The sequence below is a fragment of the Myiozetetes cayanensis genome, unplaced genomic scaffold (genome assembly GCF_022539395.1).
Source record: "Myiozetetes cayanensis isolate MyiCay16 unplaced genomic scaffold, myiCay2020 scf6-25, whole genome shotgun sequence".
NCBI classification, from domain to species: Eukaryota; Metazoa; Chordata; class Aves; order Passeriformes; family Tyrannidae; genus Myiozetetes; species Myiozetetes cayanensis.
This window is the reverse complement of record NW_026087853.1, coordinates 52,620,839-52,642,156: the sequence shown is the minus strand read 5'-3', so window position 1 is coordinate 52,642,156 and position 21,318 is coordinate 52,620,839. Positions and strand designations below refer to the sequence as shown.

The following is a 21,318-nucleotide window of genomic DNA, read 5'->3' as shown; positions in this document are numbered from 1 at the left end:
GACAGATAATTGACTCCCTGTGGTCTTGACTAGTGGACAGTTTATAGGAAAATCTAGGTCATACGAGTGGAGGCAAGAATGCTGTGGAGACATGTGGCACCCCTGCCCTGGGGAGCTGTTCCAGCTCTCTGTGTAGCATCTGTGTGTGCTTGGTGTGAGTGTCACTATGGGAATACCCAGACAGATTTGTCCCAGGCTTCCTGAGGGCACAGGGTGCTGGGACAGCCTATTTGGCCAAAAATATAGGAGAAAAAAGCCCCACAGAGCACTTTGGTGTGGGAGTAAGTCTGGTTAAAGATTCCAAACACCTCTCTCTGGCTATTAGTTTATATCTACGTATATCTATATATGTGTTATTCATATAGGGAAAATGCAGTCTGATGTTTCTGTTTCTACAATTTGCATGAGACTTCATGGAGAGAAAGGGCTTCTGCTGAACAGCAGAACCAGATTGAGTTTCCACCCTATTATGCACAATAAGCATGGGATTATTTATCAGAATAATAAAAAAAAAATTCTGAGAGACTCTGGTGGTTTGTTTTTTTTAATAAAGAAAAGAAAATAAATGTTGATAGCATGCTAGCAGCTTGCCATTGTTCATGTGTACTGACTGCTTTAAAATGCAGTAGAGATAACGTATCAATTAATATTAAACAAATTATTTTTCAAGTTCTAAAAAATGTCAAAAATTTGTTGAGAGAGTTTTTGGCATTTCCTTCTATATGTGCTGTCATATGCAGTTTAATCTTTAAAGTTTCATCTGTTTGTTTGCTATTCATAGTGTTATCATGACTTCCTGACAGCTTGTCAGGAGAGGATCACCTTTTTTTGTTGTTGTTGTTTTTCCCCATTCCCTGTCTGAATGATCTGTCCAGTGTTTACACTAACTACAGAGTGGGATGGGATATGCAAAGTCTGGATATTGGGTTGAATCTTCTCAGGGTGGTTGTGTGTTTTGTTTGTAGTTTGGTCAGACTTACTGGTTTTTTGCTAGCCTTTGTCATCTGTACAGAGTCTGACAGGTGCTTTCAAGTCTCTCTGAGGAACCCTGGCAACTTCAGGATGACTTACTGAGCTGTAAGTAAGCAGTACTAGGAGAATTTAACCCACTTAGATATTTCATTTTTTCTTAGGTACACTTCTGCTACAGTAATTTCTTCAGGAAAAAAACTAGACTGACAAGGGGAATTAACTTGAATATTTAAAACAATAAAGTTCAGTTTTCAGCACAAAACAATATTAATGTTGATACCTCATCAGCAGTACTGAGATTTTTTGAGAGGTGAGAGAATATGTAAAATAGCTTTTATGAGAGAATGTCTGCCACAGGATTTATAACGGTGTCCTACATGGGAGCAGCTTTCCAAGATAGGAACCATCAAACTGTAATTTTTAAGGACTCTGATAAGGTGTTTCCATGATTTACAATAGATTTTGAAAGTGGGATCTTCCTGTGCGTATCTTGTTGTGTGACAAAGTTTAGGTAAATTTTCACACTTCTAAAAACTCTCACCCAATACAAGTCTGGGATTTTTACCTGTCACATAGAAAGGCCTCTGGCAAGAGGGTAGAGGGGGTATGGATTGCCTAACAGGTGAAGGGCACCTACAGAGGAAAAGGATGAAAGGATCCTTCCTTCCATGGAAAACTGATAGGCTATTGCCTGCAGGAAATAGAATATAGATTTTTTTGAGTGCTGGGAGCCAGAATCTCCCTCAGAGAGCTGAGGTTTGTTTTGTCTTTAATGATGGTCTGCTTAGATGCACATCATTAGTCCACCCTGTAAGGTAAGGCAGGGTTACTGCGTTACCTCTGTAATCGTGTTGTGCTCCTTCCTTTCTGGGCTGGGAGAAGCACTGGAGAACTCAGAAGGGCAAAGATCAAAGCCTACATCCTGGCATCCTTTCCAACTCATTTTTCTTTTTGGGAGCAACCTACTACACCTGAGTGTTAGAGTTTAGCACAGTTATTGATGCCTTCTGCATGTCTTTAGCTGACATAGGGGTATTTTTGCAGACAGGATATCTTTGCTGACTTACTGTCTATGCCTTCTTGTTACTGGCACAAAATGAAATCACCAGATAAGGTTACACTGCGGATTTTGTAAAGCACTTCTGTTTCCATGGAAGGCATTTTCACAGTGGTAAATCTTTGATATGAAACACTGCTGCTTTTGTGAATAGAGCTGCAGTCAAATAGGGGCTAGAACTTGCAGACCGGTAAGAACAAACAGCATGTCTGAATCTGTCTCTGCCACTATTTTTGCAACCCTTTTCTGACTTGATCCTTTCTTTTAGTTGTTCATAGTAACCTTTCTTAGGAGGAAAAGTCAAAATTGGAATGAAGCTGAAAAAAGTATGTATTTCTTGAGCTTCAGAGGTTTTTATGGAGGCTAAACCCAAATTATTAATTAAATGATTGTGTTAATTGGTAATAAATCAAATACTTTCTTCAGAGGTTGTACAACCAAACAACAGTCAAACAGACAACAAAATGTCCATTTCTTATTATTTCAGTAGTGTCTTGTGTCTTTGACTAATTTTGTATAATGAGCAATAGAAAGAGAATTTCTGTATTGGAGGCTGGTCAGTGAGATCAGCTGAAGCAATGGATTTATATTAATTGCATAACAATAGAAAACATGATCTAGAAAGTATGAACTAAGGACACACAGATGCTTTTGGAATACAAACTGTGAGGTTTTTTGACTCAGTTGATGTATGGCCACCTCTATGCTGATGCCATGAACAGACAGGCTTCTGAAAGGAGACTTCCTCAGCCCAGGTGTACAGCCAGCTGACTCCTGTGTAATATATTTCTGGCACTAATCAATTGAATGGCAAGCTGTCAGTCTGCCAAGAGCTAACACCAAGCTCATGTCTGTGTAGGGCGCTTCGCCAGGTGGGCAGAGTTAATGTGGGGAAGAACCTCATGATAACATTTGCAGTAATGTGCTGCAGATAGCAAGATTCCTTCCCACAGGGAAAAAATGGGACTGATCTTTCTTTTTTAGAGCATATAAATGTGCCTACCTTTGTATTGCTTCAGGCACTACCACTCATGGGTCACCTTTGAGCCTTTGACTCCCATGGTCATTCAACCATTGTAGAAGCAAGTGGTGAGAACTGGCTGTGAGACTTCAGGCCAAGATCTGCTCACAGAGACTAAGGCATCAAGTGCACTTGTTGACCAGTCAAAAGGCAGCTGATGGTCTGATAATAATTATTTTTATTTCCTCCGCGAGACTGGCTGAATAAAGTTACTTCATCCAAGGGTTTTCAGCCAAATAGAGGGAAGAAAGACCTTGTCATCAGAGATGTGGTCTTAATTCCATTGATTGGAATTGTAATTGAAAATTCTTGCTAATGCTTTTTTCCTGTAGAATAGTGTATTGAAATAACATGTCTGCTTAGCATACAAAAAATGCCTGCATTTGGCAAGTGGTTCAGTAGAGCTTGTAAACTAACTTCAACAGATATCCATTGCTGGAAAATTTTAGCCTTGCTGATACAAACTGGATTACTGAACACTTTTTCAATCAGAAAATAAGAAGAGACTCATAGATCACTTTAGGAAATACTCTTACCCACAAAATCGTTAGATAAAATTCAATAGATGCCCATGTGAGTGTGATTCTGTGAAGGTGGTTGTTTCTGAGATGGCTCTTCATCCATGAAAAATTATCTTGGCACTGCCTGTAGTTACAAATGCGTATGCATGCACTATTCTTATTGTAAGCCTTATTTTTTACTCTGGTATCTTAATGCATTGGTGTGCTGTCTCTATGTGAGAGTAGTAATAAATATAGAAGTTAAAACTATCAGGTAAAGCGTGCTTGATTTAAAGAAATGCAGATTACTGTAACACACAACAGATTGAACAAATACTTGCATAGTTTTCTTGATTAGCAGAAATGTACATATTCTTGAAAAGTGCTGAGCTACATTAATTTCTGCTGGCCATGGTCAGGAACACACCTGATCTGAATATCTCTTACATTGTGAAAAGAGTTTATGAAATTCTTCATGCAAATTCAAGTTGGTTTTGTGGAGATCACGTAGTTACCAAACAACAGAGACACCTGAGACTTTCCATGTTACTGTGATTTTTGGACTGATATTTAAAGGCTATTCTGCCTTTCTAAAGTTAGGACCCTCTAAAATGACCTGAATTTACCAAACTTTTGTAATTTCCATTGCAGAGTTGTATGTGAATGCACAAGCTCCAATCTCTCATTTATCTGTGTAGTAGCAGAGTAGTTTCCTTCTTTGACTGAGGGTTTAGGATGTCTTTCATCTTTGAAGAACTGGAGCCAATTCCTGGATTCAGGCTGGGAGACAGTACTTTGACAAGTAAAGAAACATTCCGTACTTACAGAGGTTGGAACGCAATGCCAGGAAGCAAATATCATTAGTTTCTTGTCAGTATTGTCAGGGGAAAAAGGAGAACATCTTGAGTGAATCAAACAGCTTAATCTTCTCGATTTATGTTTCTGAGTTTTGGGTGCTTTTTAGTGAGAGATCAAAGGATGCTTCCTGGCATTCTTTGGGAGTCAGGATTGTGATGGCATGTACTCCTAGTACAGAAACTTGTCTTTAGGTGTTTCCCTGAAGCTTAAGCCAGCCGTCAGGCCTGTAGGTGACTCTGGGCACTGAGGAGGACTTCGGACACAATTGAAGTTTCTCCTGATTGGACAAACTGAAAGACTTTCCAAAGATTTACTTTTATTTTCATAAGTCTGGTGTCATTAAACATTTATTGTTTGTGAGTACAGCTCTTTGGAGAGTTTTTTATTTAGTTGGTTAGTTAGTAATGGCTATGGTGCCAGTTGATAAAGAGTTAAAATTTCCAGAAAATTGAGGTGTTTTTCCTTTGTGAGGCTCTAATTTACGTTGACAAATAAGGGTCAAGTAAGGCAATTGGTCTTTCTTTACTGGTGTGAAGTGTTTACAGAGACAAGGGGCTCTCTGGGTTAGGTCATGTGGTCAGCTGCATGAAAACCAGAGGGCTGGTTGGAGGGTGGGATGCTTCTGTCACAGAGAGCCTCCCAAGTCACTTTGAACAGATTTCTGAGCACTTAAACATTGAGAATGAATGCTGTGATTTCATTGTACTGGAACTCTTCTTAAATTAAGCTCTAGGTATATTTTCCGTGGAATGAAAAACTATTATTATGACACAAATATTGCAAAGTGATGATCCCAGTAGCAAAGTTGCACTCACCTAAATATGGACTGAAAATTCAAATAAGTTGGATTGATAAATTGGTCCATAAAGTCACTGCATGACTGAAAACAGTTTGATATTTGAATATGAATGCCAAATTTAAACCAGATCTTTTCTCTTTGTTGAATGTGTTGTTTCAAAGAACTTATTTTTACACATGGACTTTGGCAACCATTTTGTGCTTTCTGTACAGACTCTTCTCTATCTTTGTTTTTCCCCTTCAAAACATTAATCTTTTTCTAGCAAGGTAATACAGGCTGAAATTAAATAGTTTAAATTAAAAATTAATTTAAATCTTTGTATATAAAAGCAAAATAACATTCTTGTCTGGTAAGAATCCTCTGAAATTTAATTCGCTTAGATTTATCAGTCCTGGCCTCTAGTCAGATCATGATGAGAAAGAATTGTCTCTGCCTAACTTTATTTTGCATATTAAATTTTGAGCCTTAGGTGCTAATAGTTACACCACCACAAGAGGTACATGAGGGCATGTAATGGAAAGAGTTACAGCTGCTGTAAGCTGGCAGCAGGCGCTGTCTGCGTGTTGCTCTCCCTAAAGTTACGCTTTTTAAAATAACATACCCTAGAGCCCACGGAATGAAAATCTGAAATTGTTTCTTTTTGTCACTGTCTCTTGTAGAAGCTCCACCAAAACTGGAAGACAATCCTGCTGAGGCGTTCACTGACTCCTCTCTCTTTGCTCACTGGGGCCAGGATCTCAGTCCCGAGAACCGACGGATCGCACTGAAACAATTCCAGTATTACGGATACAACGCGTACCTGAGCGACCGCCTGCCCCTGGACAGGCCCCTGCCTGACCTCCGGCCCAGCGGGTGAGTGTCTGACTCCACCCTGGCACTGTAGGTCCTGAGCTGTGGAGTCTGTTAGCTCTTTTTCACCTGGAGGTGTTACATTATGGTGTGCAATCACATGGTAGGTAAGTTATGTAGGATGGTCAGAATGAGGAATTTCTGTCAAATACATGAAGGCTGTAAGTTTCGAATGTCTTCTAAAACACTAAAAGTGAGTCCTGCTAAAATCCCATTAAGTATTCATTGAAATTTCTTCCAGATCCTTTGGAACCTTAATCTCACCTACAATTTACTATGAGATAACAAGTATTGTATTGCTAAAAGAAAGACCTTTTAATGTTAAATTTCATTTTTATCAGCAAATCTGACTAAGATAGGAAGAAAAGAAGAACTGCTGTCTTTGAAAGCCCAGAACTGCCTGATTAAGACCAGTAGGCAGATGAAACTGTTGAGCTCTCGTGGTGAACTACACACTTCAGTCAAGCAGCGTGGGCCAGCTGAAAGCCCACGGAGCCTCCTTCTCTGGGAAGTTCTCTGCTAGGAAGCAGGTATTTCAGGCAGAGTGAGTGCATCCACTATTATTCCATAGTGGCTTGGTGAGGTGGGTGGGACCAGTGGAGTGGAAAAACCTTCCCTTCAGTGCATTTGAGGTCTGTTCCGATAGGACCATTCACAGAGACAGTTAATGCTCAACTTAAGTTTAAGCCTTGGTGACACATCTGATCCTTGGAACAAACAGCAGCTCTGGAGATGGAGAAATGGGTGGAGGGAAAACTGTTTTTTTGCAGCTCATTAAAAAAATAAATCATGAAAATAAACATGCTGGTATCATGGGGAAAAAGAAATCTTCTGTCACTAATAAGACATCAGTGATAGAAATGTTTCTGTTCTTGTATTTCTTTTGAAATTACTCTTCTGAATGGTTTAAATTAAATTTTTTATAACAAGAGGTTTTAAAAATTAAAAAGACAGGGGAAATGAATGGTACTGTAACTGAAAAAAATAAATTAAGGTTGGGATTTTCAAAAAAAACTCCAGTTAGAAATGAATCACGATCCTAATTTCTGTGAAATATTTGGTCCTTAGTTGACTGTCTGCCAGAAACATGTTAGACATCACAATATGTTTATGGACACATACATACAAAATAATGGCTGACACTGAAATGTAGTAAATTCTAATGCTGAGGGAAATGAAGTGTGTTGTCAGGTAGTATGCAAACTATTTGCTGTATCTACAGCATCCTGTGGAGTACAGAGCTACAGGGTGTTCTGACAGTCATGTTGCTGAAAAAAGAATCCTCACTACTGATAGGCAAATTCTCTTTTGTGAGAGCCCATGAATGACTGTTGGGGGAAAAAAAAAAAAACCTACTCTGAGAGTATGGTTTCCATTGTAGTAATCAATTTTTAGGATTTGTAGCACCTGTTCTTAAGCCAATTGCACTCCTTCCTGAGTCTATATAGATGTATTTAAATTATCCATGGGCAGACACCAGGCTCAAGCAGCACGGCATGAAAGCCAAGGACAGCTTGGTCTGAAGGGAACATGCAGCAAGTGGCGTGGAGACCGAGTTAATCAACTCTGCTGGACCTTCGTCAGTGGTATTCCTGTTCTCACTAGAAATGCAGGAAAGCACAGAGATGACAGAGGCACCACAGTAGCTCTGTATGGACTTAGCCTAGGCCTAACCAAGCTCATTAGCCTGGATTTAGCAGTGGTTCTGCAAGAATCAGCATGGCATTGGAATCCTGACAAAGGCTTGTAGGGGGTTAGCTAAAGGAGTGGAGTTCACATAGTTGTGTCTGGGCTCAGCTGTGTGCTATCATACTTGTATGAAGTATAGGAATTTGGAAAGACAACAGAAATATATGTGTAACTGAAACCTAATGTAATTCATCCATGCTTAGCCCCAGTTGAGACTAGGAGAATTAAGTGATCTGCCAAAAGTGTGTGGTGTTAATAGCCCCTTTTATGACATTCTGGTATGACTCAGCCTTGACCTTCTTTCTGCCTGCCTTGCTCTGAGAATTCACATCGACATATCTTAGCACGGGAGCTCAGCATTTCTTTACAAGGTTCTGCAGTGAGAAAGGGCACTCCACATATGTAATGACCCCATATTATAGCACAGAGTACTTTCTGGGATTGATATTGTTAACATTTAATGCCACGACAAAACCAGAGGAGGGTTAGAGATTGTTGAGCCACAACACATGTGGAGGAGAGGGCAAAAGTTCAACCTTGCCCAGTCCTTCAATGTGGATGGCGTGCAGAGCTAGGAGACCACATTTAGTAGTTAGGGCAGTGCACACTGCCCAAGCCTCTGAACTCTGGCTTCTCTGGAAAAAGATGATCATCAGTCAGGTGGAAACATCCAGCAGATTGCAATTGGGTCAGGCTGTGGCAGTTTTCACACCTTGCAGTGGGGCTTTCTCATGTTTTAGGTACTGCAGAGTGGTGTCTGACCCTGGGTACAGCCATGAGCTTGTGTCCAGTTCTGAATTTGATTACTTTTCACTGTGAGCATTTGTTCTGGCATGGGGGAGTCCCCAGCACAGTCCAAAGTAATCTCTTGTAATACTAACTGTAATAAATAACTCCCCTGGATGCTTCAGCCTCCTGAAGTAATCGTCACATCCTGAAGTGGGCTGTTTTCGTGGTACTTAATAGATAGTGCAAACATTATTGTGGAGTATCGCTTGTACTGCCTCTTCCAGGGCCTCCATTTATTGTGTGCTGCTGAAATTGGGTGCTCTGTTGTTTACCACCCTTATTTGCATCTGTTAGCCCATAACATATCTACATCATAGACTAACAAATAACTTCTGGCTCTAATGAACTTGGAAGCATTAAGGAAGGCACCGTTGCCTTTGCTGTGTGCAGGAGCAGGATAATATTTCTGTGTTAGCTATAACTCTGTTGTGCTCATTACTTTAAGTAGGGCAGGCACTACCCACAAAGCCTGTCGTGAGTGAAATGTGAATGAAACAGCTCACACAGAACTCCATTATTAAAAGTTAGGTTGTTTAGGAATCCTAAAGCTGTCTACCAAACTCCTTTTGAGTGGATGCACTCAGGATTCTACTCTGTTGGCTTGTAAATTTTTGCCTGATCTAGTGTGCCAAAGCACACATGGGAGAGAGAGATAACATTCTTCATTGCTAATGTGATGAGTGAGGGAGGGAGGGGTAGTGGAAAAGGAGGTGTGCAGCAGGGCCCCAGCAGAGGAACTGTTTCAAAGAGTTTTGCTCCTGCACAGACTGTATGATATGAAGGAGCCTGACCAGTGTCACTGACTGAAAGAAAGCAAAGAAGCAAAAGCAAGAAGCAAAGGCAGGAAGGGTGGAGGGGAAAAGCTGCTCGTAAAGCTCAGTTGTTTTTTCTTTGGAGATTGTCAAATACTATGGTATAGCATGTGGCTTGCAGCAGGTTTGACCTTTTCCTGGCTGAGTCAGTGCTGTTTGGCATCTGGACAAGTGCAGAGGAGAGGTTTTCTGTGCAGAGAAAGGCTTTTGCTATTTTATAAGTTCTTCTTGTTTCAAACAGTTCACCAGTCCAAATTGTATTACTTAGAGGCTCAACTTGTCAAGGGGCCATGGTAAAAAGTAGGTTTTTGATAAGGTGGACACCAACAGAACAGGCAAGAGGACCCCTGGATGCAGATGTGACTACAAGGGAGAAAAATCAAGCACTGACTGGTTGAAGAGAGTGATGTGGTTTAGGACAAAAGCTGTTCATGTCTGTACATCTGTCCAAAATGGCCATCAGTGTTATGGTGGTATGTGCAATCCAGGATGTAGCATGCAAGGCACCAGACTTCTATAAAGTTTTTCCTTTATTAAACCTGTATGTAGGAAAAACATGTGGTTTCAAATTGTAAGGTTCAGGCTGGGCATTTGCATGTTAGCTCTGCATCTCCCTATAAACCAGCCCCTACAGACTCTTTTCTGCCCAAGTTCTTTTGTTGCTACTGGAAAAAGCAAAGAGAGCATAAATAGTATGTGTTGTGTTTGATGTTTCAAAGGAGTTGCTTAAAAAGAGCACAAAACCCTATTACATTACGTATTGTATTATTTTGCACAGAAATCCTAAAATTACAAAAGTATTCAACATTCTTGTTGAATACTTAATGTTTAATTCTGTTATATTTCCAGCTTTCTTTTATTTACTCTCTACCTCTGATTCTTCTTTTTCTTGTCTCACCTTTGCCTGCCTTCGCACTGTCTCACAGCAGTAGTGTGTACTGCCTGACCAGCCCCCTGGATTCTGATCTGAGCTTCAGTTTTTCCTGTCTGGATGTATCTCCTCAAATGGCTGCTCTAAAATTGTTTAATATCATTGCCAGTGACAGGAAATCTGCTGGAGTAATAGCCTGAGTTAATAATGACATACACTTTTACAGGAAAAAAAAAGTGTACTTTTTATATGTTTTTCAATGCCAGCTTTCTTAGCATAACTCAGTTAACACTTAAAATACTGATAATAGCTAAAGAAAAATGTAATCTGATCACAAAACGTAAATACGTAAATAGTTGAGCTAGAGTTCTTACAAGACTCAGTTCTTCTACCATAGTTTTAGTGCTGTTTATTTCATTGATGCCAGAATGGGATTTGTTTTTACTCCCATGCACCTTGAACTTCCATTTGACATTTTGGCTGTTGACAAAATGTTAGCAGTTCTTGAAGAAAGTACAATTCTGTTTCTGCTTGTGCTTCTGAGAAATTCTTACTCTATTGGAACTAAAACTCCCTCCCACATATGTTCTTAAAACAAGAATTTTAACTCAAATGTTTTAGTAATATGCTTATTGCATCTTGTATTTTTATTTAAAAAGTGGAATATATGCTGTAATGTAGTGATTAAAATAAAAAACATGTTCTTTTGCTATTGTTGGCTGTGATACCCATGTAACTCTTGGTGAAAGGTTCTCAAAACTTGCAGAAAATAATTCTTGTTCATAATTTATGTACCTATTATTAGAAGGTCTCAGAGATAAGTTATTAATATGGGAAATCATTCTTGTTTTGTTTTTCTTAACTGCATAGTTATGCTAAAGTAATTTTATATGTGACTGGCTAAATTGTCCTAACACAATGCATATGTTCTAGAGGAATATAATTGTCTTGTGGACAAGTATTTGAAAGAAGATTCATAATGTATGCTGTCCTCCATTTACCAGAGTTGTGCTTGAAATAGAACACCAGGAGTTTCTCTAAATTTCTGGTAACCATGACAACTGCTCCGTTAGTGTTATTAGCCTAATGTGATTGAGCAGAGTAGGTTGCTAGCGGTAATTTTTTAGCTACGTTGGACTGATACTCATTGTCATTCTAAATAATATTTGGAATTAACGTTTTAAAATCAGCCACAATACAGAAATACACTCTATGCCTTGTGGATCTGTTTAGTGAGAGCCTCCCTGTGTGGAGGGGCAGGGTAGGGGTCTGGGCTGAGGCCCCATGGATGAGTCCGAGGCAGAGCTGTCACTGAAACTCGTACGTTGCTGGTTGCCACGCAACCGTTCAGTTCTCAGAGCCTAATGGATCTCAGATTTTGATCTGTACAATTTCCTCTCTTTTCCCCCCTTCAGCATATTTTATACACATATACATGTGCCCTTTCTCTGTAGGTACTCTTTTGTTCATTCCTATAATGATGGAATTTTATTCCTCATAAAACTTGGCATAAGGAAGATGACAGACGTGCTCGTGAAAATGCACAAGTGCTCTGCATTCTGTGCCTGATCTGGGGCAAGGTGAATTCTGATTAGTTTAAATTTAAAAAAAAAAAAGTAGATAATTTTTATTGTCATCATTTGATACGAGAAACAACGTAGACAGGAAAATGCATTTCTGAAAAACTACACATATATTGGAAAATAAGTGAATTGGAGCTGGAAGTAAAGATGATGAATGAGTCTGAATGGAAAAAAAGAAAACATGAACTCAATTTAGGAGTGTACCCTAATTGAAAATGAGCCCATTTGAAAAGACTGAAGAAATTACACACAATGGAGCCTAATTCTATTCTCTTGTGTCATATGTAGTTATCTTCTAAAGTATGGTGGTGCCAAAAGGGAGCCAAAAACATTTGCAGCTTTGCTCGTTTCTGCACAAGTTGCTGGCAATGGCAAATTTTGTCCAGTGTGATATAAATTGAAAATATGTAAGAATTAAATGAATGCAGGTAGGATAACCAATAGAAATAATTTCCTTTAAGTGGATGGAAGACACATCAGAAGCAGAAGTTTTGTTTGCACATTTCAGTTTATGCATGGATTTACAGCAGGGAAACAGTGTATTGGAGGCTGGTTTTGTCATCTGGAACAGTTTTTGAATATAATTTGTCACTAATTTCTTAAATAGTATGTTTTACATATATCTCAACCTTAGATTAATTGATGGAGAAGCACTACAACATCTGTATTTAAGGAAGCAATTTTTAAAAACTATTTCCAGTGAATTTTCATTACCATTCAATGTATTTTCCAAAATCACTCTGTTGCTCTATACCTAATAGGTGCCATATCTTACTGTATTTGCTAAAGCTTCATTTTTATCGTCTTTGTACACTGTTATGGCTGAGGATAACAAATATTGCTGTGCCTAAGCTAGACAGCTAAAGGATAGATTGGCTGTAACTTTGTTTGCTGGACCATTTTATATCTATGCATTTTGGCTGCAAGAGAATCACTAAAATAACAGGCTTTGTAGGTTCTTTACAGGGTAATACCGAAAATTATCTCAGCATGTTTAAACCTGTTAACTAGTTCATAGTCTGTTTGAAGCCCAATTTTCAAAACTTGGATGAAATTTCAATTATTACATCAAACAAAACTGTACTAGCTTTGTAAAGGTGTGCAGGAGACTAGAACTCTGTTAGTAAATTTTCATTGTACCCATGCAAATTTGTACACCTAACTTCCATATAAATGATGCGTCCATGATGCATGTAGTCCCCAGTTTGGTACTTTTTCTGTCAATGCACACACAACAGTGTGCCATGAACAGGTGTGTTCTTCAAGGACCTGAGTCTGTAATGGTCTTAAAATCTTTTGGAAAAATATGTTAGTATTTATGAATTGTAATATAATTGTAAGTACAGGGGCCTCCCGGCCAGTTTGACCCTGAAATACACACATTAGAAATTTATTTTCAGAAGACACTTAACCCTGATGGCCCCTAACATTCACATTTACCAGAGATTCACCTCAGATTTAACAGTGCTGAGCCCAAGTCAATTTGTGCCTGCTTCAAATACCCAGCCATCTGGGCAGTGTTTTTAAGCAGGGTTTTTAGAGATTGTTCACCACAGAAGGTGACCTTTCTTTCACCAATTATATCAGAGGTTAAAATACTCACTCTAGGGTACAGGAGGCAGGTGTGGAAAATATCTTTTCTCCTTAAGAAGCGTGTGTAGATAGAGTTGGGACTGTTTAGCCTGGAGAAGAGGAAGCTCAGGGGGGATGCTGTCAAGGTATATAAATATCCGAAGGGAGGCTGCAATGAAGGCAGAGCCAGGTCCTCTCAGGGGTGCCACTGACAGGACCAGAGGCAACGGGCATGAACTGAAACACAGGTCGTAGAGTCTTCATCCTTGGAGGCATCCAGAGGCTTTCTGGATAGGGTGCCTGGGCAGCTGGCCCTAAGTGACCTTGCTTGAGCAGGGGGTTGGACAGGATGGACAGAGGTCCATTCCAACCTCACCCATTCTGTGATTCTGTGTTGCTTCCCCATACATTGCCCTGACACCTGACTTGCAGGCTCTTGTGAGGGTGCCTTTATTCCTTCAGTCAAAGGGGCACTTTTAAAAAAGACACAATGAGTATTAGCTTGCAAAAGAAAGAGAAAAGTGATCAGAAGAGTTTCTATGGCATTATAATCTAGAAGACTGGACACAGCCATAAAGAGTGAAGTTTAGGGTTTAAAATGCATGACCATCCATTTGGAGCAGGTGCTGCAATACAGGTCCTTCCTCCAAGGGATTTATCCCAAACACAAGGCTAGAGAAACTTACTTGGTATCACTCCAACTTGCTGTACATTTAATTGTTCCACAGAAAGTGGAATGACCCTGAAAAGGGAGACTACAAATAATCACACCAGTCTTCTCTCACCTCTGGTGAGATGAGAGAAGATTTCTCTCATGTTCTGTCTGTCATGGTTGAAGGTTTTAACTCCTGGACTGCTGTCTAAAAGAGAAAACCAGTGCTGCCTTGCACTAATTGTCTTCTGGAGGAAAAGGCAGCTCCCTCTGCCTCTTGTAGTGTTGTATTTTCATAAAAACCACTCAGGTTCCTATCTCTTGGAAAGTACCTGTGCCTCTGATTAGTTCAGGGGGCCCACAGTGCTTCATGGAGAAAGCTTCTCCTTCCCTGTCTTTCCTGCTTCTGGGCAGCTCTGTGCTTCACAGGTTATGTGTCAGTCTGCAGAAAATTGCAATATTTGGATTTTTATTTAGGTTTCCTTCGTGAATTCTATTAATACATCCTTATAAAATTTTGATTGCCAGCAAAACTCACCAAAACCAGTAAGATTCATCTGCTTTTAAAGGTCAGGTAGAAAAGATACCCAAATGTAAGCCTTTATGAGAATCTGATTTTCAAGAGTAGTGAAATTTTATGACAAGTCATCTTTAATGAATGAGGGCTCACTTTAAAGAAAAAAAAAAGGTGGTAGTTGATTATAAATGATAGAATGACACTTCCACAAGCTGTTGATACATCTGATCTACTGTCCAGTGGCAAGCAAACAAAAACAAAGAAACAAAAAAGAAACCAAAAGTAACATGCTTTCAGCTCTCCTGAAAGCTTAAAAGAAACCCTTTTCAATCTGATGCTTAAAGCTAAGAGTTCTCTTACCAACGAATAGAGGATTAACACACCAGTAGAAATACAAACTGATTTTGGAAAGAAAGTTTTGATTTGTTATGCTGCCAAAAGATCAAGCTACAAGTGGGAATCGGTAAATCCACACACCATTTTAATTGTTTCTCTCTTGTTCTGATGCCATGGAACTGTGAATCTCTGTGAGGAGATTTCATATTTGTTTCTGAAAGATGCATGAACCAGGTTATTAAAAAATACAGTGTACACCCTTCAAGAATAGAACTGTTGTGATTTCTTTTTTAGATATCTGTATAACTCTTTCACATTGTGACAGAAAGAAAAGTATCTAAAATATTAAATAGCTTTTTTAGTGTGATTTCCATCAATTTCACACTAATGATTGTAATGAGAAAATTGGTTGACCAGCTGAATTCTGAATATTATGTGTATCTCAGTGGGTTTGGCTGTCATGTGTCCTATGCACTGAGATTTTTCAGAACCTTTAAAACTCTACATGTGAAGCTCTGTACACCATCCAGCCCATGAAGAGAAATGCTTTTGTGGTTCTTTTCTGTATTTATTTGCTATACAAATTAAAATAAAAAATAAAAAAAATGCTATGCTTTCTCTTGGAACTGAAGAACAAATTTAGTTGAGAAATTATATTCAAGTATGATGTAGAAAATTCTAAATCCATCAATACTTTCTGTATGCTAAGCATTGGCCTGCAGTAATGCTTTCCACAGATTACAAGAGTTCCTGGATGTAGTAAATCCTGGCATCTTGAGAGAAGATAGCCACTTGAGTGCTGTCTGGATGAAAAGAACAGCATTAACATCAATCATTTTCATCTACAGTCTATCTGAAATGCTGCCTGTGTCAGCCTGTGGCCTAATTTCACCCTGGTAAATAGTTTCAGCTCCGCAAAAAAAAAGGTTCAATTAATTGTTGTTCAGAAACATTGCATTAAACTACTAAAAGTTTCAGAGAAAAGTACTTAATTACTTTTACTTAATTAACTTTTGGCTTTATTTAAAAAAAGCAAATATTTTGCTGACAGTTTAAAAAGGTAGAGTGGTAAAAGGTCTTTCTATACTTAAAATTACAAAATTTGAGTCCTTTTTGTAATGGAGAAAGTGGGAAAAAACTAAACAGTAAAACACTAAGGAAGTTTAAATTTGTGGACAGCACTCCCATACTGATGATTGCATAAGCAAGTTGGAATGTGGCTGAAATATCTGTTTTTGAAAAAGAGAAATCTACCAGGTTGTGGTAATATTCCTCTTCCTGATTAAACTCCTTGACTGGGCTTATGGATAAGTTTTCCATTGCTGTATCTATTTTTCTGATTATACCATCTGTCTTAGCTTTTGTAGCAGGCTGTTCCTTGGAGCTGTATCTTGTAATGTGTTATTCATAGAAGGGCCTGGGTTGGAAGGGACCTTAAATATCACGTAGTTCAAGCCCCCTGCCATGGGCAGGGATACCTTTCACTGGGCCAGGTTGCTCAGAACCCCATCCAACCTGGCCTTGAACACTTGCAGGGATGGAACATCCACAGCTTCTCTGGACAATGTTTTATTACTTAATTGAGAAAGTATCTTCTGATTTTGACTGAGATAGATGGTAGCTTTTGTAGCAAAAATACTTGATGTGGCTATTGCAAAGATCCTTTTTAAAGTAAGGGGCTAACTTTGTTTACTCCTGTCTGCACTGTCCAGAAAGACGTTGTAAGCAACTGCTGTTGAGAACTGCCTTCAAACAGGAGTTCCCACCTGGCTTGCAGTGTTGTGGGCATTGGGTGGAAAGGTGAGCTCACACTAGGCCTTGTTTTACACAGGCAGACTCAGGAGATTGTTTTCAGGTTTTCCTTCTTTGACATAGTATTCATCTGGTTCTTGCCTGTATGTCCTCTGAAGAAGCATGAGGATCCTGTGAGCCTTCAAAAGCTCTCAGTGTTCTTATGCCAGCGTTTCTCTGAAACAGTTTGTGTTTGCATTGTGACTTCAAACAGTTTACATCTTTTCTTTTCTTTAACCTTTTTCTTCAGGTGCAGAAACCTTACATTTCCTGACAGTCTTCCTGAGGTCAGCATTGTATTCATATTTGTTAATGAAGCTCTCTCAGTGATCCTGCGCTCCATCCATTCAGCCATTGACCGGACTCCTGCTCACCTCCTCAAGGAGATCATTTTAGTTGATGATAACAGTAATAATGGTAAGAGGTTTGGTTTCTTCTCCCTCCCCAGCTCAGTGTTGGATCATACAATGGATAACCCACTGGCGTTTCAAAAGTTATCAGTGTATTTTCTCCCTCCTTCATCCCACAGTCTTCCTGGGCTGTCTTCAAATATGCTCAGGTGGGGCACGTTAAAAAGTGCGCACAAAGATAGAATAACTATATGCATATGGTGTCTGGTAGGCAAAATTTTGAATGTAACAGTAGATTAGGGACATAAACCTGAGAAGTTTTATTCCTAGTGCTTCAGAGTGTCCTCAAGACCATATGGTTTCAGTGCTTTTCCTGTTTCTGTTGTATGATTTCATGTGTGTACTCACTTTCTCTTTTGTATAAAACTTCTTTCTGTGTTTTTTAGACATCTTCTTTAGATGTTCAGTTCTTTTCTCCTCATAGCAGCATTTATTTTGCTGCTTTTCTACTGTCTGTACTGAGGTTTTACTGTCCCTGATCTGAAGGATTGCAGTGACAATGTCAGATGGTTTGGTACTTGCCTGAGTGTTTGTCAGTGAGGCCATGCTGGGCACTATTTACTAGTCTTATTTTCTGGGAACTTCAGTGATGAAATTTTAATAGGCACAGGATGCTGAACCTAAAGAAAAATTCTGCTGTGCTGGGAGGTTAATTCTAAACTGCTGAAACACAAGGAGAATCTGAATTTATCCTGTTGAATGAAAATGCTGAACAAAGGGCTTCTCTTACCCTTACCATCATTACTGCTGCTACCCAGCTATATCCCTTTAGCTAGATCCTGGGACTTGCTGCTGATATAAATGTATCTTAGATTTGTACAAAGAAACTTATGGAGAAAAAGTTAAATAAGTTCCCCACCCCAGGCTATGCACATTGTCATTTCCTCTTCTGCTGACTATCAATGAAGGAAAAAGTATAATCCTGACTCTTTAAAGTGCACACAAAACTCAACAACTTCGTGTAGGCTTATGCCAAATCTAATTCCAGTGAACATCAGCCCCAGTGAACAATACTATGTTTAGAGTTACCTAAGGCTGAGCAAGCTTTTCTTCAAACACCTACTCATACAGCATTGTGTGTAATTTGGCATGCAGAATTTATGAGTTGTTGTTCTTTATGACACAATTTATGTTCTAGTAATGTGATGAAGTAAATGAAAAAATCCCATGAAACAGTAAAAAAAAAAAATCCACATGCATGCACATGCGCAGTGATTCAGAAACTGTGAACTAAGCTAGAATTTTGATTTGTTACAGCATGTAGTTCAATCACTTGACATGTCATTTTACTGCTGCACTCTTGGCAGCCTTTTGTCCTCTCCCTTATGCAAATACAAGGCAGTTTGATAGGAAAGAGCAAAATATTGAAATACAGCTTTGACTGGTGGACTCGGACTCTGCAATTTGCTTGTGGAAATTTATTCCTGCATCTTTCAAAGAGGAACTCAGTGGCTGAATCTGAATGGCTGTTGGTGCTGCAGGGCCTGAGGTCACTGGACACAGAGGAACTGGTCATAAAGCAAATGTGGAAGAAGAAAAACAATCTGGTTGGGAAAAAGTGGTTTCTAGAATTTGAGTCTGATTTTCTATAATTTACAGCTATTCTAGTGGGCACATTGCAGAGCTATATCACAAACATCAGTGTTTCCCAGAGCCTGTCATCACTGTGACGAGCTCACTAATAAATACACTTTGCACTGCACTCTATGGACTTGTCAGAATTATTCTTTTTCATTATTTTTTACCTCAAATAGATAAGAAATCACAGGAACTACTTAATCTTCCAGGAAAACTTGTTCAGCCACATTTTTTGTAGTACCAGTATTGGTAATGTACAGTATCATACTTTTATTCTGGCTTGCCTTTCTTACCCTGCAGTCCCTTAAATCCTTAGGTTCCTGGCCCCAAACAGGGAAACAGAAATTGAGAGGAAGGTAACCTTTCGTTTGGCTGTCTAGGCTTGGTGTTACATGTCATTTTATACAAAATCACACTGTGCAGAGTCTCCTAGAAAAATTCAGCTCTCTCCAGGGTTTTATGCTACTCCTCTAACCCTTTCTCTGGTGTCTCTTTCCTGCAGTAGTAAATTAGATTGCTTACAGTCATCTTTATCCCGTAATGTATGCTGAAGACCTGGTAATAGGCATCCATTTGGAGCGGATGGATCTTCGGTAGGATTGGGAGCGATTGCAAAGATGATTTATGGGCTCTTCTATTATTAGTTTAAATCTTGAAATATTTATTTTACAATTTACTTTTGCTCTTACAGTATTCTATTTTTTTCTCCCTCCAAGCACTGCTGAAACGAATCCTTTATATTTAGTGTCAGTCTATGTTTTTGTTAGCAGCTCTTTAGCTTGCAAGTGTTGCTGCTCGTAAGACAAGTGGGTTACTCTGGGTTTCCCTGTGATGTTACCTGAGGGGGCAAATACTTGCTTTGTGCTTGCAGCTGGCTCCAGCCTCTGCCTCTTGCAGGGACCTGTCAGAATCCTAATTACAAGTGGTATGTTTACTTTCAGGCTTTTGCCAGGGATGGCAACTTCTATAACTCTGTGTAAGATTTCTTGCTGCGCTGCCGCAGCCATGGGTTTCACAGGCAGGAAACATCACACTGTGGGAAGTGACTGGAAGGAAAAAGTGAGACCAGAGACCAGGCAGAGTGCAAATGAGCACGTTTTAATTTTGAGTCTCTTGTGCTGCTGGTCGGATTCACATAGCAGGGTGGTTTAAAATAGAAGCAGACACAATGATTGGCATTAGAGGAGAGCACCAGAATTTCCTTCTTCTGAGGGAATGTGGCATTCTGGTACACTGGTGTAAACTCTTGGTGTGGGCCAAATTCTGAATCTAGCAATGAACAGCTGGATTCATCCCTAATTTCTGTATACCTGTGTTTTCAAAAAGAGCAGTGGAAGAGCTAGTTGTTTTTTGAAATTCCAGAAGATTGATTTCAGAAAGGATAAATTCCAGTGTGCAGCCAAAGTCCATATATTTGTTTTGAAAAATACATGCTAGAGTATTTTATTTCACGTACTTCAAGGTATGTCAAGCAAATTATCTATGACTTTCTGTAGACCTCACTGCACTTTTTCAAGTTCCCAATTATGTTTCAGGAGACTGCAATTAATCTCTTTGTGAAGTTTGCCTTTTTTTAAAATAGATGTTTGGAGTTAGTAAATGGTGAAGATTACAGTGCATGCCATTTAAAAGTAGAAAATAGATTTTGCAGGTCCTAAAATATTTATCCTTTGTTAAATAGAGCCATTTGCATGGCTTAATGCATGCATTTCACCATACCACCTTTTCTGGTGCAACACTGGTAAGCATTACAGTGAATTGTTTCATATATGCTGTTAGGTACATTAGTATGAAAATTTAATTTAACTGAAGGATAAAAAGGTACATTTCAGTGTGGACTGTGAGAACAAGTTTTCTTTAAAAAACAAGCCAAATATCAGTGTTTTTCATTTGTGTCTCATCTGAGTCTTAGTCACGTTGATGACTAAGCAACTCACAGATTTCAGCTGTTTCACTGTGGTTTTAAGTGCTGTCTGTCAGATCAGAATCTTTCCCGTTCTCCTCAGGATCACTGTTTGCTTTTTAGTGATAATGTACTGATTGGTGATTTAGCGATAATGTTTTGATTTATCACATAACGTTTATGATTTGCCAATAAAATATATGTTTAGGAGAAGCATTGCCTGAGCTGCAGACGACTGGCATAGTGGTTTACTCGCTCCCTGGCTTCTTGCATCCTGCCCTGTGGGGACAGGATGGTGACCTTCTGTGCCACTGGAGTCTTGTCTGGAGTTTTTTTGCTGGCATTGAGCCCTCCTGCATTATGAAGCACCTCTTGAAGGTATTTTAAGATGATTTGAAATCTCTCTGAAAAAGCTCATTGTGAGCCATGATGGGTTCAGCTTCATGGTGAGGCAGGAGGAATTAACGTGTCCAGAATATGCCTTGCAAAATTTTACACTAGAGTAGTAATAATCGTCCTCTCTGACTTTCTTTTTCCCATATTAAAGTTAATAATGTTGCAGGAGAGGCTCAGATTTTGCAAGGTTTCTTCCTTTTTCTTTGAGTTATTACTTATGAATTAAATATTCTAACATGTTAAATGTAACGATTCTCATTTTGTCCTGAGATTTTCATGAATACAGCTATTGAAATGCAGTAATAATGCTGGATATCACAGGATGTTACTTTTATGACTTGCAGTGTTGGAGAGAATTGGCAC

General features: G+C 39.2%; 1 protein-coding gene across 1 annotated transcript in view; it reads left to right on the top strand.

Moving 5' to 3' along the window:
- The window catches only part of GALNT18 (polypeptide N-acetylgalactosaminyltransferase 18), a 224,863-nt gene that overhangs the window by 97,863 nt on the left and 105,682 nt on the right, over positions 1 to 21,318 (top strand). The window contains exons 3-4 of the mRNA XM_050335385.1: positions 5,867 to 6,059; positions 16,919 to 17,085. Of these exons, the coding sequence (XP_050191342.1) occupies positions 5,867 to 6,059; positions 16,919 to 17,085 (360 nt within the window). The remainder of the gene's footprint in view (positions 1 to 5,866; positions 6,060 to 16,918; positions 17,086 to 21,318) is intronic.